The 19,472-nt window shown below is 36.3% G+C and overlaps 1 protein-coding gene across 1 annotated transcript in view; it reads left to right on the forward strand.

Moving 5' to 3' along the window:
* Positions 1–3,897: 3,897 nt before the first annotated feature.
* UXS1 (UDP-glucuronate decarboxylase 1) overlaps positions 3,898–19,472 on the forward strand; it is a 626,440-nt gene continuing 610,865 nt past the window's right edge. Inside the window, exon 1 of the mRNA XM_053707629.1 lies at positions 3,898–4,127. Within this exon, the coding sequence (XP_053563604.1) occupies positions 4,034–4,127 (94 nt within the window). The 5' untranslated portion in view covers positions 3,898–4,033. The remainder of the gene's footprint in view (positions 4,128–19,472) is intronic.

A 19,472-nucleotide genomic window follows, 5' to 3' on the forward strand; every position in this document is an offset into this window, starting at 1 on the left:
AATTATTTTAGCCAGTGAGTCCAGCATGTTTGACAGTATTCATGGTGACATACCAAACAGAGTTGCTTTTAATCCTTGTTTAATGCTGCAATGAAGTAAATTGAATGTCAGTGTTTAGAAACACATGATGTGTGTTGTAATACTGTAATACATATTTTCTGATTGGGTTACTATGACTAATGCAGAGTTACTCAGCCAAATATATATTAAATCTTGGTCAGTGTAAAACTTATGCACTTATACAATTTTTAATTCTGCATAAAGAAGCTGTGTTTTTATTAAACCTTACTGACAATAGTTTTCATTAAAAAAATCAAAAAAATCAGTAGTGAACAATGATCATGTAACTTGATTAGTAACCGTTAAGCTGATTATGTTTATTTTTTTTTGTAAAACTTTGGTGTGAACTGTTCCATAGTGTGTGTATGTATATATATATATATATATATATATATATACACACACACAGTATATATTTTTGTCATTTATAGTGTAAATGTGAAGCTGTGACAAATTGATAGTGTTGTTCTGTCACATAGTATGTTGTTGAGCCATTGTGACAGATGAACTGCTGTTGAGCATAGTGTGTTTAATGCTGCTGTGAGATATTGTGTTTGGCTGTGCAGCTGTAAGACACTGTGTGGGCTTTTTATCTGTGATAGATAATATAGTTTTTGTTGCTTTTACAAAAAGTGAAAGCACATTTTGGGGCTTCTGCAAATGTGAAATGTGGTTTAGTTGTGAAAGATTGTGCCAATCACTGCAATATATGACAAAAGGATAAATTGGGTAGTTGTCAACAAAAATACAGCACACATAATATGTTACATGATATGAGTTATGTTGATTAGAGGCATGCTCACAGTATTGTGCAGCTGTAACACAGGAAATCTATAGCAGTGCTTAAACAAATGTGTATGTTGTGTTACTGTACTCTATGGAGTGTATTGTACAGCTGTGACACATGGCCTGTGTTGCCTTATTGTCCTCCACACAGAGTAAAATACATTTGCTCTGAAGTTCATTGTGCTACTGTGACACATTACGTGGGTTGTGTTGCTATGATGATACACAGTTTGGGTTGTGTTTTTGTTCACTACCTCATCTACAACATCCTACGACGTGTGCAGAAGTTATTTTCTTTTAATGTTTACAATCTATAATCATTGAACAATTTGCTACTCCCCTAATTTATATACTGTTATGAACACAATCAATCTACATACGTATACATATATATATATATATATATATATATATATATATATATATATATATATATATAATGCATACACACATACTGTGCTAGCTAGTACACTCTCTAGCGGTATATCTTGTTAAATATTTATATTGCAGAAGTCATGTGTGTGTGCACATAGGTGACTGTGGGTCCTTATGCATGTCTATGAGGGGGGGGCCTTTATGGATTCTTGCACCGGGGCCCTGGAGTTTCTAGTTACGCCTCTGCCTATTGCCCTTTGCTTTCAGACCACTTCTCTTCTGCGGGCAGTAAGCTGTCATGATCATGTATGATAAGGGGGGCCCCAGCTTCAGCACTTTTTTTTTATTTGTTAAACTTTTTTTTTTTTTACCTAGCTCAACCCCCTAATATGCTTTGATCTCTTGATATCTGTTGTAAAAAAGGATACCTAGGTAGGCTCAAAAGCAGCAATGCACTACTGGGAATTAACTGATGTTTAGTGCCTGCACATATATGCCTCATGTCATAGCTCACCCAATATGTTCAACTAGCTCTCAGTGAGAAATTGATGCTCTTTCAATAAAGGATACAAAGAGAATGAAGCAAATGTGATAATATAAGTTATATATAGATATATATATACATACACACACACATTAAAATGGGTGGAGCCATCTGAGGGGCGGGGCTAGTGCTCCCCCATCCTCAAAAGTCACCAGCCGCCACTGGGTGTAGGTCAGAGGTTGATGAAAGAGGGACGGTTGGGGAGTATTTGAATATTAGTGAGGAAATACATTTTTGGGAGTAAGGTTTTTGGTTAATACTTTGAATTGTATTCTACAGTGTATGAGGAGCGAGTTTAGGGACTGACAGATTGGGGCAGCTGATGTAGATCACTGAGGTGTATGAGTTTAGCTACAACCAGTGGTTGTCGATAAGGAAATAGGTTGATCTCCTTTCCTTGGATGAATAATAACAGTAATAAGGTGCATCCAGGGGCAAAACTACAGGGGGTGCAGAGGTCTTTTTTTTTTTTTACAATAATAAACGATGACCTGCCACTGCCTGCACTGATTTCATGTGAGTGTGACATGATGCTTCACTAGTGTCTCTGTCTCTGACTACAGGGGTTAGTGTTACTGTTTTACCCATTGGTGTTTATGTGTGTGTGTGTATGTGACTGTGTGTATTTATGCATGTACTGTATGTGTGTATGTTTGTGGAACCAGCAAATTACAGACCTTGTTACTACAGCAAGAGGGGGGGGGGGGCGGGGGGTAAACAGTATCAGTCTATACAGTACCACTATATACAGTACGGGGGGGGGGGATGGACCATGTCACAGACTAGTGTGGTCACTTTATAAAGTACTGGGTGGGTTAAACAGTCAGGCCAGCTATGTCACCGGCAGATTACAGACTGTGTCACTAACTCACTATATACAGTACTGGTGGGTTAAACAGTGTCACTAGATACAGTAATAGGGGGTCAGACCATCTCACAGACTGTGGGCACAGGGTACCTCCTTTTTTGGGGGGTGGGGCCCTTCTTAGATTCTTGCACCGGGGCCCTGTGGTTTCTAGTTACGCCTCTGGGTGCATCACTGTTCCCTAAATGAGTACTGACTGTAATAAGGTGCATTTATTCATGAAAAAAGTAACAACTAGTAAAGCCCTTATTCACTAAGTTAAAGAGAGCTCACTGTGTAGTTCTGGTAGTTATAATTAAGAAATTAGACAAGCCCCCTTTCTTTAGATCAATGCTTGTAATGAAGTGTATTAATTCATGTACAAATAATATTTAATGTATACGGTTTTATTCACTAATTTAAATAGAGCTCACTTTCTGATTTCAGTGGGTATGAATAAGTAAGTATACTGGTATCCTTTCCATGGAGGAGTACTGATGGAAATGAGGTGCATTTATTTATATTAAAAAAAAAAAAAAATCAATGTGCAAGCCTTAATTCACTAAGACAAAGAGAGTTCATTGTGTGGTTTTTGCTTTTTTTTATATGGCACCAATATGTTATACATGGGAAAATATACCTAATGAGTTAATTATGAAAAGGAATAGTCAATGATAAGAGGAGGTTAGAGAGACATATTGTCTTTACATAAGTGTTTTGTATAGATTGTTTTTCATATGACGTGATTAAAGTCTGATGACTAACACTTGTTTTTGTCTTTGTAGTTTTTGCATTTGAAACAAAAGTAAGGATTTATGTGCTGCTGTTTACTGTTATGTTCGCTTTGCTTAGACAGCCAGACACATTTCACAACATTTTGAAAAAAAATAAATAAAGTGATACATTGCAGGCTGATTCAATATCCTACTTTAAACAAGGAGTTATAGCAGAGGTTTAAAATGAGATTAAATAAACATCCCTTTTTTATGTACAAAATTGTGCTTGACTCACTCCCTGGGTTCTAGCGAGGTCAGAAAGCAAATTATGTAATCTGAAAACTTTTGCAAATCAAACATCTAGTGTAATCAATTTGCAGCATTTTGAAAACCTAAGTTACAGATTTGACTTTGTCTTCTCTAGGGAGCGTAAGACAAAGCACAATGTTTACACAAAAATAAGAGGCACTTTAAGCCCATTTAAAGCAGTTTCAGTGAATTTGTTAACTGAACAACAGCTTTGCTAAACCACCTTAAGTGTACAGAGTGGCAGAGAGGTTGTGAGAGGAAGGGGAGGGGATTGGAGCTGAATGCTGGTTCATGAGAGAGACAGGGATACAGGAACTGCTGGGGAAACAGAATTTTATACTTTACCAGGGTCCATGGTCCTGGCACTGAGTTGGTTTACTGAACCTTTTCCAGCTGGTGATGGTGAGGACTCGATTGCAACGACTGCTGACTGCAATCAATAGGAGAATGATGAAGTTGCTCATTGCACTTGCCCTGATCGCCTATGTAGCCTGTGAGTGCCAGCTTGTTCATTCATTCCCTAAGCAGCTATTGTGGTGGGTTTAGGGATGTGTTCTGTTTTGGGTATCTCAGCCAAGATCATCCTAATTAATGCAGGAATGTACCTACCTACTTACATCTACACATCTCATCTTCACATTATATTTTTGCATATTGTTACTATTGTGAGGTTGGACTGTATATGCCACTTGCCTTGGCACAGAGCACAGGGCCTCATGTGACTTCTTCACCCCCTAGTGCCACTCTCTGTTGTCACTAGCACTGCATCTGCCTCTCATAGTAAAACGTGCAGCTGTTATGATTAGAATTGTTACTCCTCCCATAAGCCTATGTAAAGCAATAAATGATAGCTTTCTGTTCAGGGTTTAGCATGAGCATTACTGTACAGAGCTCAGTAAAATATCTTAAAGCTGTAAAGACTTAGATATGTAAGACAATAAGGTTCTGGCCTGATGTTCACCCCCCCCCCCCCTTTGCTACTACTGCTTAGGTGTCATGAAACATTAGGTACGTAGTATTTGTGTTCATGAATTGGATTTAGGAGTCTGGAGTGTATTACCTCCTTAATAGCAGCAATGTGTCTGGTTTTCCTGTGCTGCGTAATTTTAAAGCAGTGTATGACGTGCACAACTGCTATACAAAGCATCCTTTTTCTTCATCAACACTCTGCAAACATTGCCTTCCTATAAAAGAAACTTTACTGAGCTGGTCTAACAGTTCCAGAGTCATGATGCTGGAACATTTAATATATAAAGGTACAAATCCCTAAATCCAAACTTATTCTGAAATCCAAACTTTTTAATTTATAATTAAAAAAAAAATAATAATCAAAAATTACTATTTTTCCACGCATGTAAGTCGCAGTCTTCTCTGTCTGTGCCTTTAGTTTGGTTTTGGTTTTCTAAAATGCAAATAATAGTCTAAATTTATTTTAAACAACCTCTATCACCTTTCAGGTTACAGTGCTGCACTATCTTATGTAAAATGATATAAAACTACCTTTAGGTAACATATATATATATATATATATACATACTGCATAATGACATGTAAATGTTGTCTAAATGATTTAGGATATTGTTGTTTACACTTGGTCCCATCTCCTCTCCAAAGTGTCAAGTTTTACATTTGCAAATATTCCAAAATCCAGATATTTCGAAATCCAAACATTTTCTGCTCCCAGGCAGTTTGGATAAAGGGTTTCTTACTTGTGTATACAATTCCCTGACAAAGCAGAGTTTAGTTTTGAAATAAAGTGTAGCTTTTGACAAATATTTCCTCATCCTGCTGCTAGTTTGTTTTCTGAAACATGATTTTAAACATAATCTGTTCAAGAATGTTTAAATAAACACAAATCTAGTTTTAAAAACAAAAAGATTACATTCTAAAACCATCCTCATTTAGAAGTTTTAAGAGACATGAAACACAAAATATTTCTTTCAGGATTACCTTGGGTGAGAGCAGGTAAAATAACCTTGTTTAGTAATCAGTTGATTATTTCACCTGTGCTCTAATTTAGATATCCTCAAAATCTGGCCTGTTAGGGAGGTCTGAGGTCAGGTTTGAAAACCAGTGAGAGAGAGCATGACATTTTAAACAACTTTCCACTTTGCTTCTGTTATCAATTTTGCTTCAATCTCTTGTTATCCTTTATTAAAGGAACAGCAATGCCCTACTGAGTGCTAGCTTAACACATCAGTAAGCCAATGACGAGGCATACATTTGCAGCCACCAATCAGCAGCTAGCTCTGAGCCGACATAGGTATACATTTCAACAAAGGATACCAAGAGAACAAAGCAAATTAAAATTGCATGCTTTATTGAATAATGAAAGAAACATTTTGGGTTTCATGCCCCTTTAAAAAACAAAACAAAAACATTTTATGTCTTATCCTAAGAGAAGATATAAACTAATTGGCAAATCAAATTAACTTTTTATGTGAGCTACAGGCACATTGATCCCCTTAGCTACCATTGCAGATTTTGATATATCACTATCGTCTCTGGTTGTAGCAAGTTTATAGTCATGAATTCCCTTCATTCTTTTTTTTTTTTTTCATTGTGATACTTCTCTTAGGGATCTAGAATAGCTTTGGGTGTTTTCCTTATCAACCAATAAGCATGCATACTTTGGTCTCAGTTTTCACAGATATCCTTTTTCCACTCAGTGTGAATGTACACAATTTTACTTAAAGGGATATAAAACCCAAAATGTTTCTTTTGTGATTCAGAGCAAATAAAATTTTTAAAAAAAAAAAAAAAAAAAAAAAAAAGGTTTTAATTTACATTTATTATCAAATTTGCTTTTATCCTATGGTATTCTTTGTTGAACAGATACCTAGCAGTGTTTTCCCACAGATAATTTTGTTATGCTGGTTGTGGACACTGTAATGTTTTCTATAATATAATTTTCTCCTATCCAAAACACAAATTACTTGAATAATTTAACATAAATGTGTTTAATGATAATTCAAATTGAACATTTTTAATATTAGCTCATTTTTACCTTAATATTTGCAAACATTTTAGCCAGTGGTCGGTAAAATCTGTCGGGTGGTGCACCTGCTAAAAAAAAGTCTTGGGGAAAACACTAGGTAGGTGTCTGGAGAAATAAATGGCAGAAAATAGTGCAGACATCTATTCTTGAAAAACTACTGCTATATAGTGCTCCAGGCACATGTAGGCTCCTGAGCTTACATCCCTGCTTGTCAGCTAAAGATACCAAAAGGAACGAAGAAACTTTAATAATAGAAGTAAATGAGAAAGTTGTTTAAAATTGCATGCTCTATCTGAATCATAGAAGAAAAATTCTGGGTTTAATAATTTCATAAAAAACTATTCATATATATTTTGTGTTCCTTTTTTTTAATTTTATAATGAACATTTTCTTATTTAATAGTTTTGTAACTTTATATATACACAAAAAAGTTTTCAAAACAACTACATTTAAAAAAACAAAAAGGCAAAGTTGTATTATTCTTCCCAGATCTATATTGCTTTAAACAAAAAAGTAATTGGCCTGTGATGTCTTGACATTTAACACTAAATAAATACTATGATATATTAAAAGCAAATGTTAGTCTTAGAATAAAATGCAGTTATAGATTTAATTATATTAGTTGTTTAAAGTAAAGCTATGTATAACATTTTAGGCCCAAGTCCCATAAAGCAATGGGCGCTGCCATATTGTAACCTAGGTTTCCTTCTCTGCTGAGGACAGTTAGAGACAGTTATACATAAGTCAGTAGAGTGTGCAACCAATAGCTGTGTGGCATATTGCAAATATTATATTATATTATTATAATTATAATATTCACCTTACAGGAATTGGAAAGACAACAATTTTCAGTTATAGGGACATAAAAGTTCAGAAAGAAAATGCTCTGCTTTGAGCTAGCAGAAGACATCTAGTGAGCTGACAAGAGGCATTGCTTCTCCTGAGCCTACCTTGTTATGCTTTTTAACAAAAGATACCAAGAGAAAGATGTACATATGATAATGGTAGCAAAATGATTCTGAATCATGAAAGTTTAATTTTGACTTTACTGTCCATTTTAAAGTATAGCAAAAGGAGACAAATAATGAAAATATATAGAAAAGTTGTTTTTTACTAATAATTAAACATTTTATATTAGATTTTCAAAGTGTTTAATGACCTTTTAATTGCAGTGTGTGTATGTGTGTGTGTGTGTATATATATATATATATATATATATATATATATATATATATATATATATATATATATATATATATATATTTTTTATCATTTTTTTTTATCAAGCTTTATTGTCCTCAATAAGAAAATAAAATAACTTTTTTTTTGCATGCGGGGGTGTGCCTCTTCATATTAGAGCTGTAGATCTTGTCACTGATAAACAAGTTCCTAGGTATGCAACAAAATTTCCTGTTAGTTTCAGTATCAATTTAAACAGCTGTAACTTAATATTTTTTTCACACTGTACTATTTTTAGCAAGTTTTAACACGCTTCATTTATGCTCCTTCATGCGCATGATAGAAATGTTTTGAGTTTAATATCCTGAACTATATGTCCTGTGCACCAGTATAATAATAATCTAGTGGGTTACAGTTTGCCTTGAGCCACTACACTAGCAATGTGCAAACTTTTACCTTGGGGCCACAAAGAAAGTTTTTATGCTTGCGCAATTGGAAACTTTTTTTTTTTTAAGAAATTCTGTAATTAACGAATGTGCCTAAGACATTGGTTATGCTTGCACAAGTGCCACACACCTACTGTACATATACAGGCAGAAAGCAGCTTTACGGGTTGTATTAATTAATAACAATTTCTGAACTTATTGTTGGCGTGTTTTTTTCCCAGTGATTCCAGTTTGAAATCTTTACCTCATAAAAACAACACACAATAGTTATAGGCGTCCTTAAAGGGATAGAAAAGTCAAAATTAAACTTGCATTAATCTGATTCAGATAGAGCATGCAATTTTAAGACACTTTTAAATTCACTTCTTTTTTTCAAATGTGCTTTGTTCTTTTGGTATCCCTTGTTGAAAAAGAATAGGCACATATCCTAGACTAGTGGGAGCTATCTGTTGATTGGTGCCAGCACAAATTTGTCTCTTGTGATTGGCTAACTAGATGTGTTCATCTAGCTGCCAGTAGTGCAATGCTATTCCTTCAGCAAAGGATAACAAGATAATGAAGCTTTTTTGAAATTGTATGTTGTATCCAAATCATGAAATCAAATTTTGAGGTTTCCTGTCCCTTTAATCTCACAATTTCCTGATTGAAAAATGAACTGTCCACTACCTACAGCAAACAAGATACAATTTTGGGAGTTTCGTGATTAAATCACAGGTTGAGGGCCTGTATATTGATTGGTCCCTTTTAATAGGTGATGTGTGCATTTACATTAGAAAACGGGTTTGGGGTGTTGTCGGGGGGTTTATCAATTCTTTTATGAATTGGATTGTGATCAGAAAAACAGAACTGGCACTGTGCACATGTTAAATATAGGGCCATAATTCACAGAAACAATAATCGAAAAATATTTAAGATTATGATCAATCTCATAATGCCAGACGTTGTTACTTATAGAGAAGGGAGTAAGATGCTCCAACTCTAAACATGATAGCATTAAAGGGACAGTCTACTCCAGAATTTTTATTGTTTGAAAAGATAGATAATCCTTTTATTACCCATTCCCCAGTTTTGCATAACCAACACAGTTATATTAATACTTTTTACCTCTGTGATTACCTTGTATCTAAGCCTCTGCAGACTGTCCCCTTATTTCAGTTCTTTTGACAGACTTGCATTTTATATACATAAATGCCATGTCACTAGTCTAGTATTTTAAAAATAGAAGGGTCCCATAAGCCCTCTGCAGGACCCTTCTATTTTTAAAATACTAGACTAGTGTCCTGGCATTAGACCAATATCTGAGCTGCTAACTTGCTATACATACTATCTTTTGAATTATCTATGTGGGGTAACCGTTACGATACCTATGCTGATCTTACAACTATTTGTCTGTCAAACAATCAGAACCCTGTGGATAACCTTTGTGCTAAGACACAATAGTAGTAACTGCAATCGGCTATTAAGTATTCAAATGATATTTATGGTGTCTAAGCAACTAGCACGATACCGTTGTACTATCTTAATAGCGTATCTGTGCAGAGGACTGTAACTTTAACGGCCAAACAATTATATCTAACATAAGTGGGTGTTTACATTGGTAAACGCAGGGTATTACTATTGATGCAAAATGTAGCATAAGTATCCATATACTGATAGGACACTGTCTACTTATTATTACAATAAGTATCCATATACTGATAGGACACTGTCTACTTATTATTACAATAAGTATCCATATACTGATAGGACACTGTCTACTTATTATTACAATAAGTATCCATATACTGATAGGACACTGTCTACTTATTATTACAATAAGTATCCATATACTGATAGGACACTGTCTACTTATTATTACAATGTACTTTAGCAGTGGACTATAATGATCTAGAATTGGTAGCTAATATATGTGGGCAATTACATTTGTAACTGCATGTTATAACTAATATATAATTCAATGATAACATCCATGCACTAATATGAGACTTACCAAGTTGTATTAAAGGGTGTAAGTGTACAATAAAGCCCTAGTATAGGCGAACATTAAAAGGAGATGTTTGCAGCTCTTACCTTAAACTCATAATAGTAGGAGAGCACTTTATACATTGGGAACCTGTAACTTTAAGAAACCCTCTGTTTATGCAGTATACCAGTGACCTCCTTTATTATTGTAAAACTAATCTATATCACTCTGAGTTTGCACCCAAGCACTAACATCAGTAACAACGCCAACTACTCACTATATATTAGTTGAACGCATAGCACATGGTATAAACAGACAAATATGAGCTGGATTATGGCAGGTTTATTGAATATTTGATGACTCTTTATTTGTGGTTTCATCAAATACACCTACATATATATCTTTACCTCATATAGACCACGCATACTTGTAGCAGACGTATACTGGGATTTTTCAATTTCCTGGTTTATCTTTTACCAGCAAAAGAAAGAGGTAGAGTCCCAGGTTGATATAGTAAAAGCAATCCTTTATTGAGTTCGTTAAAAAGAAAATTCTTGTGAGACGCAGCTCACTCGGTCACAACATCAGCCAATGTGTAGAAAAGAGCGTAGCACCAGTGGCTTACATGTTTCGGCTAAACGCCGTAATCATAGCCTCAGGCCTTTGACCAGCATTTGAGTCCAGGTTGCCTACTCCTCATCTACTGCCGGACCGGGTGAACACGCTGACCTCTTACACACACAGACACAGAGCTGCAGACCGGGTTTTCCACAGAGGCGGAAGGAAGAGAAGTCGGCAGACACGCTGCCATCGGATATCGTTCCGTTTATACAAAGGACTTTCTCTCTTCAGTGCTAAAGGTACAGCTCTCTCATTTTTGGCTCATACAAAGTACTGTTTGGGGGTGTTTGTGTCGACTAAGTCCCGGTGCCAGGCTTGGCTCTCTTTACTCATACACGGATTAAAGTGTTAATCATTCCTTCCTTGCTTATCTTTTACCAGGACTTATTTTTGTGTATCTGCCAGTCCATGTCTTGTAATGTGTTTTTAAAGTAAAGCATTTTTTAACTTTAACTAATAAAGTATTTTTTTTTAATTGAAGTTGACGTGTCCACAAATAACATTTTTTTTTTAATTTGAATTTTTATTGAGGAAAAGCACACACAAAAAAAGAATCCAGAGGGGGGTTTCCGGAACACAGTCAAAAACTCCAATGCATGCAGTTTAACAAAAGAAACAATAACTGCTACTCAAGCATACCCGGAGAGCCTTAGCAAACGGCGGATCAAGCCGGTAACAAATAGATAAAAGAAAATATAGCAGGCTCTGCTCAGTTAGTGTATAATTAAAAAATACAAATTTTATTGATTCCAGTAAAAAAGTGTAGTATTCCCAGGCAAGAGGCATACACAACAAGGACTGTCTTACGCATTTCACGCCCCCTAGTGGCGCTTAACACTAAAACTTTACCAAAACCAATCAAAATAAGGTCTGACTTTTACCCCATTCAACATAGGGGTGCCATGTTAAACGCCTATCAAAAGGCGGTACAGGATGATATCCTGGATTTAGAAAAAAGCACTGGTGGCAATGCCTCCGCCTTTAATCTGACCCACAAAGAACGTATGGCAATCAAATCTCTACAGAGTAATCACAGCATTTTCATTAAAAATTCAGATAAGGGCGGGAACATTGTCATTATGGACAAGGAATTTTATTTTTCTGAGGCCATCAGACAATTGTCTAATGAGGATACCTATCAAAAACTATACTTTAAACCAACAGTAACATTCAAAAGAGAATTGTCATGTTTGGTCGAAGAGGGAATCTCCTTCGGCATCTTTGACACACAGGATTTGAACACATTGGTTCCAATTAATTCGATAATTCCTATTTTTTTTTTTATCACAAATGCACAAGGATTGCGAGCACCCTCTGGGTAGATCCATTGTCTCTGGCATTGGTTCCCTTTTTGAACCTATGGAGCCTGGCTAGATGCAATTTTACAACTTATTGCACAGAGACAGTTGAGCTACCTGGAGGACAGCTCTCACCTCCTTGAAAGTTTAGAACACACCCAATGGCAGCAAGACTTTACATGGATTGTAGTAGATATTTCCTCCCTATACACATGCATCCCTCACTCCCTAGGAGTACAAATTATTGAACACTTTCTAACTTAAGAGTTAAATCTGGATAATATTACTACATGTTTTATTGGTGACATTTTGAGGTATTTACTATCACATAATTTTTTTCTATTTAATCAAGAGTTTTTCATGCAAATCTGTGGCACGGCGATGGGGGCAAAATTTGCCCCATCGTTTGCCAACTTATACGTTGCCTGGTGGGAACTCAATTACATTTACAGTTTGCAAAATCCGTGGCACAAGGACATCATCATGTTTGTAAGATGAACCTTTAGAAAACCCACCGCAGGCAACACAATTCTACCCACTACATCACAGCATCCCAAACATCTAATTTCAGCCATTCCAAAGGGTCAATTCATCAGACTCAGACACAATACCAAATCAGACAGAATTTATGACCAACAGCCCACAGAGCTTGAAAACCGTCTGATACAAAGAGGATATAAGAGGGAAACTTTAGCCCATTGCCGTCAACAGGTGAAAACCTTGAAAGTTGATCATAATCAAAAATCTCACAAAAAAACAAACCCTGATAATTTTTCAGATTCTGTGGTGTTTAACACAGAATAAACCACACAATTTAATCCCATTGTCCAAATTCTCAAGAAACACATGCATCTCCTATTAGGAGATGAAATACTCAAACACTATGTCAATAAGTGTAAATTTGTCTCCAAGAAACCCAGAACATTGGCACAGTCACTCTCTCCAAGTATGGTGGAAAAGAATATACCAGAGCCAGAGTCCAGGTGGTTAACTCACAAAGGGAATTACAGGTGTGGCAGTAAAAACTGCAACACTTGTGCCCTAATTTTAAAAGGCAAAACATTTACCTCTAGTGTCACCAATCTATCATTTGACATCAACTTTTATTCTAACTGTGGTAGCCAATGGGTAGTGTATTTACTTACGTGTAATTTATGTAAAAATCAATATACAGGTCAAACATCTAGGGAACTCAGAAAAAGAGTTGGAGAACACGTTAGGGATGTTAAGAATTATGTCAAAGAGTCTGCTGTTGCTAGTCACTTTAATGGGGTTCACTTCACCAACATAGCTGACATATCTGTCCAAGTAATTGATCTGGTCCAGGTACCTATCAGAGGGGGCAATAAACATAAAATCCTAGACAAAAGAGAATTGTTTTGGATTCTCAAAGTAAAAACCAAAACACCTTTGTGCTTAAAGTGAATGTAAAGTCAGCGCGCTCTCTAAACTTCTCCTTAACAATAAAATTAAAATAACATGACTTTAATTCATCAAATTTTTCTAAAGCTTTTAATAACTATTTTCACTTCATATCCTCGCATTCGTCTTTATAATCCTCCGCCCGGCATTTTCTATTATGGATTGTCATGGTAGGCACGATCATGAGAACCAATCATTTGATTTACCACGTGGGGGAACAAACCCCTTTTGCTGTTGTCACGCGTCCGTATTGCGCTTGTGTTAGACAGGTTTTCCTATATCGTTCTCTGAAGCTCGTGCACATTTCGCGCATGGGCAATTACACATTTCTCGGACTTTCATTCATTCCTGAATTGTTGTAGCGCTAGGTAAGTATTACATCACAGGGGCTCCGTATTCTCAAATCATATTTCAATAACTGAAAAAAGAATAATGTTTATCCTGAATACTATGTTGCCAGACATCGGCATCGGGGTTTGACGCATGCGCAGTGGTTACCATAGACTGGAGCGCGCATTGCCACTACGTAAACAGCGGGTGGGACCGATGTATACGTAGGATTATAAAAGACAAGGAAGTTGCGAGTGGGAGGAGCAGGTAAATACATTGTTAGAAATGTACAGTTATAAATATAAAAACTATTATTCATTTTATGAAAAATTGAAAGTGGCGGTTTGTTTTATATACTGATAACCTATTGAATGACACTTTTATATCTGCAAAAATTGACATTCACTTTAAATAGAGAATTTGACATCAGTTACTTTATTGATGACTGATGTCATTTCTATTATTTCATAATTCACATGTGCTTAATGCACATACTGTTACTAATATATATATATATATATATATATATAAAAAAAGTTTCCTTTATTCCTCACATTAGTACCCTGCCATTAATGTTATTACAATCTTTTCAAATTTAGCATACTTGTACTAGCCACTTTTTCTTTATGAACTTAGCATTTCTATGCTATATAGCTTAGTATGCTTGTTTATCTTTGTGTTTTGTTATGTCACTCACATCTTTGTGATTATATTATCATGCAGTATTGCTCCTTTATTTAAAAATACACACAGTATGTGTTTTTAACCATTTCTTGTTTGTATGTGGACAACAAGGGGTTAACCAATCTTTGCTTTTTTTGCATAAATTTACTGCCCCTTTCCTGTTCCTCCAGTCTATGATCAAGCGCCACTAGGGGGCGTGAAACGCGTAAGACAGTCCTTGTTGTGTATGCCTCTTGCCTGGGAATACTACACTTTTTTTTTTACTGGAATCAATAAAATTTGTATTTAAAAAAATAAATAAAAAAAAATACATGGCATTGAAACAAAATATCAATACAGATTTTCATCTAGATCACTGTTTCCTTAGATTAATGGATATATATACAGTGCCTAAAGATGTTGCTTCCATTGCCTAAGGAGCATAATAAACTTGATAAGGTTGTCCTCATTTTTGACCCTATTTATAGCAATCTGGATTACTCTTGGATCCATAACAGGTGAAAGTTGATCTAGGGTAGTTATGATATTAGGGATATATAAGAAGTATTATGTAAACTTAATGATGTATAACATAGAAAACAAGTGCTAGAACTGAACTTTTAAATAACATTCCAGAGTATAGACAATGCCTGACAGAAGATATCATTCAGAATATCAAAGGAAGATGTGTGCAAAACAAAGGACTTTATAATTTAAATAAAAGGGATGGAATTGTCAGAAAAGAGGAACTCTAAGTCCCATGTAGGGATGTATGTTACATTTGTCTTTGTGTTAGAGGCAGGGAAGCAAAGGCCAAAAAACAAAGAGCTATAAAAAAGAAAACCTACATACAAAAGTTTGAGATGCCAGTAAGCAGGTTGATATATCTATATGCTACTATTGAACTGTATGACCTGAACTGCAACAGGTAGTTTCATGATGGCGATGTGTACAATGATCAAATTATTTCCCTCTCGCAGTCTCGGCCGCTGACCATGAGGTGTGTGATAGTATGTTAAGTAAATAAGCCATCTCTATTACTGACGTTATTCAAGAGAGTAGGGTAAATTTCTCAAACTCTTATGTTGTTACTGCCTAATAAAACAATACAAATGGGAATAAACCGTAAACACTATATTGCGAACTAGATCGTTAACTTAAAAGAAATTACAATCATTGCAAGGTGGCATATTGAGAGTTTTTTTGTTAACCCCCAGAGTCTTTCTGATGTTTGGATCTTGCCCCTGAGTAGGCTGAGTGGCCTCTATAAGGATGCTGAGCAGACCATTTCTTTGAAACCAATAGTTCCATTAGTTCATCATCTGATAATTCTTTTGTAGAACTCCGGCACCAATGAGTATTGTATATGTTGTTAGGGACTTCTTGTTTAGAAGCATATATGTCTCCAGAACTATTTGAAGTTGTATTGCCAATCAGGTCGTTCGGGGACCCCCCCCCAAGTCCCCGCCAGGGCGCATCTGTTTTCTTTCTCCGTCCCTCTAGCAGAGGCATCTGGGCACTGGGATCAAAATGTGCAGGAGCAGAGCTGGAAGTATTGGCTGGGGAAGTATGTTGATTTAATAGGAGTTCCTTTGTGCTGTGAGGCTCTCTAGGCAGATTAGGTAGCGTTAGGCCTCTTATGCTGATTACTGATGGCCGCTGTGCTTGTAATTACTTTAGTCTCTGTGAAAGGGTTTAAATCTGGCGCTCCTTCAGAGGGAGCGGGTGTTATATCACTTGCATGACAGTGACTTAAAAAGAAGTTGAGTGGGGCTCTGTCTATGAGATTTAACATGAGTCTCTCTAGGTTTTCAAGTTGTTGGCTGAAGTGATCTTGCGGGTCGATTACCCCAGGGGCGGCCATTTTTAGTTGTAGTGCTGCGTGTGCAGTAAATGGTTCCTCTTACCTTCTTGCTTGTTTCTTTGTTAATTATGCGGGGCTTCTAGGTGCAGTGTTAAGGCACTTCTATTTTCAGTTGAGGCGAGTACCCTCGGAAAATCGAGGGGGGATGTGCTGCCTGGCTGTTAGCCGCCACTGCAGGCCTGTGTCGTCCAATCCCGTTTACCAGCGTCAGAAATACAGCAGGTTTTTGTGGATTGTAGAGTACTATCCAGTAGTACTATGTGATAGCAAGTTTTAAGAGATGTTTTGCTGTCAATTGTTTCCAGAAATCGGCAGATTATCGGTAAATCAACTGGAGCCCTGGAGAAGTGTGACCACTTGGGTTCACTGTTCGGACACGCCCCCCACAAATACCATTTTTTTTAAGGGATCAGAGTGCTAAAGTGTATCCCTTTCCAGCTTCTCTTAGCTGTACTAGTAAATGTTGCAATTGATACACAGCACCTAAGGGCCACACTGACACTATATTCAAGGCCAGTCATATATTGCTAGTGGCTTCATCCCTTACTAACCAAATAGAAAAGTAGTGCCATCAATTTTCTGTCAAGACTTGCATTTTAGCCAATCAGTGCCCTCTCATAGGCTTCTCCACAGACGTGAGCATAGTGTTATCTATATGGCACACATGAACTAACGCCCTCTAGCTGTCAAACTGTCAAATGCATTTAGATAAGAGGCGGCCTTCAAGAGCTTAGAAATTAGCATATGAGCCTACCTATGTTTAGCTTTCAACTAAGAATACCAAGAGAACAAAGCAAATTTGATGATAAAACTAAATAGGAAAGTAGTTTAACATTACATGCCCTATCTGAATCATGAAAGTTTAAAGGGACAGTCAACACCAGAATTTTTTGTTGTTTAACCCCTTAATGACCACAGCACTTTTCCATTTTCTGTCCGTTTGGGACCAAGGCTATTTTTACATTTTTGCGGTGTTTGTGTTTAGCTGTAATTTTCCTCTTACTCATTTACTGTACCCACACATATTATATACCGTTTATCTTGCCATTAACTGGACTTTCTAAAGATACCATTATTTTCATGATATCTTATAATTTACTATAAGAAAATATAAAATATGAGGACTAATTGGGGAAAAAAAACACACTTTTTCTAACTTTGACCCCCAAAATCTGTTACACATCTACAACCACCAAAAAACACCCATGCTAAATAGTTTCTAAATTTTGTCCTGAGTTTAGAAATACCCAATGTTTACATTTTCTTTGCTTTTTTTGCAAGTTATAGGGCGATAAATGCAAGTAGCACTTTGCAATTTCCAAACTACTTTTTTTTTACATTGGGACACTGATATCTTTCAGGAATCCCTGAATATCCCTTGACATCATGTATATATATATTTTTTTAGAAGATATCCCAAAGTATTGATCTAGGCCCACTTTGGTATATTTCATGCCACCATTTCACCGCCAAATGCGATTAAATAAATAAAATAGTTTACTTTTTCACAAATTTTTTCACAAACTTTAGGTTTCTCACTGAAATTATTTACAAATAACTTGTGCAATTATGACATAAATGGTTGTAAATGCTTCTCTGGGATCCCCTTTGTTCAGAAATAGCAGACATACTGTATATAGCTTTGTCGTTGCTTTTTGGTAATTAGAAGGCTGCTAAATGCCGCTGCGCATCACACGTGTGATACGTCTAGCAGTAAAGGGGTTAATTAGGGAGCTTGCAGGGTTAATTTTAGCTTTAGTGTAGAGATCAGCCTCCAACCTGACACATCACACCCCCTGATCCCTCCCAAACAGCTCTTTCCTCCCCCACCCCACAATTGTCCCCGCCATCTTAAGTACTTGCAGAAAGTCTGCCAGTACTAAAATACATTTATTTTTTTAATTTTTTTTATTTTAAAAGCCATATTCTGCTGTGTAGGATCCCCCCCCCAAACAGCTCTCTAACCCTCCCCCTCTAACTAATTTTTGCGCCATCTTGGGTACTGGCAGCTGTTTGCCGGTACCCAGTTTACAATAAAATGTTTGTTGTTTTTTTTTTTGTTTTTTTTTGTAGCTTCCCCCCCAAAAGACTAACCCTCCACCCCCTCCCAGATCGCTTAAATCTGAATTCCCTCCCTCCTCTACCCCACTTAACTTGTGAAAATGCTCCATAGTGTAGTGGTTCCCATACGTCATAGGTCGTCAAGGGGTTAAAAAAATTGATAATCCCTTAATTACCTATTCCTTAGTTTTGCATAACCAACACAGTTATAATAATACATGTTTTACCTCTGTGATTACCTTGTATCTAAGCCTCTGCAGACTGCCTCCTTATTTAACTTCTTTTGACAGACTTGCATTTTAGCCAATCAGTGCTCACTCCTAGGTAACTTCACGTGCGTGAACTCAATGTTATCTATATGAAACACATGAACTAACGCCCTCTCGTGGTGAAAAACTGTCAAATGCAGAGGCGGCCTTCAAGGTCTAAGAAATTAGCATATAAACCTCCTTGGTTTAGCTTTCAACTAAGAATACCAAGAGAACAAAGCAAAATTGGTGATAAAAGTAAATTGGAAAGTTGTTTAAAATTACATGCTCTATCTGAATCATGAAAGGTTTTTTTTTTGGACTTGACTGTCCCTTTAATTTTGACTAGACTGTCCGTTTAAGTAAGGGTTGGATGGCCTCTGACCTTTGCAGTCAGGATCTGGGTGCATTCCTATAAAAGCATACACATTTAAAGGAACATGAAAGTTAAAGGGCAACTGTAAGTAAATATTTTCTATGCCTGTTACTAACTAACTACCCCAAATACGCTTTTTCTCAATAGCATTTCATTAACATATCTCTACCGTATATCAGAAATCTTGTCTGCAAATTTAATTGTTTTCCAAACCCACTCCGTGGGTATCCTTTGCTCTGTACCAATCCGTTTACAATACCTAGGTTCCAAAATGGCGCTTTAAACACAAAGTTATTGGTTTAAGTATTTTGAACACTCAGTGCTGAAAATATTGGGCAGGATAACGTGACATCATCGGCGAATAAAACA

This window comes from Bombina bombina, chromosome 3 (genome assembly GCF_027579735.1).
Source record: "Bombina bombina isolate aBomBom1 chromosome 3, aBomBom1.pri, whole genome shotgun sequence".
Classification (NCBI taxonomy): Eukaryota; Metazoa; Chordata; class Amphibia; order Anura; family Bombinatoridae; genus Bombina; species Bombina bombina.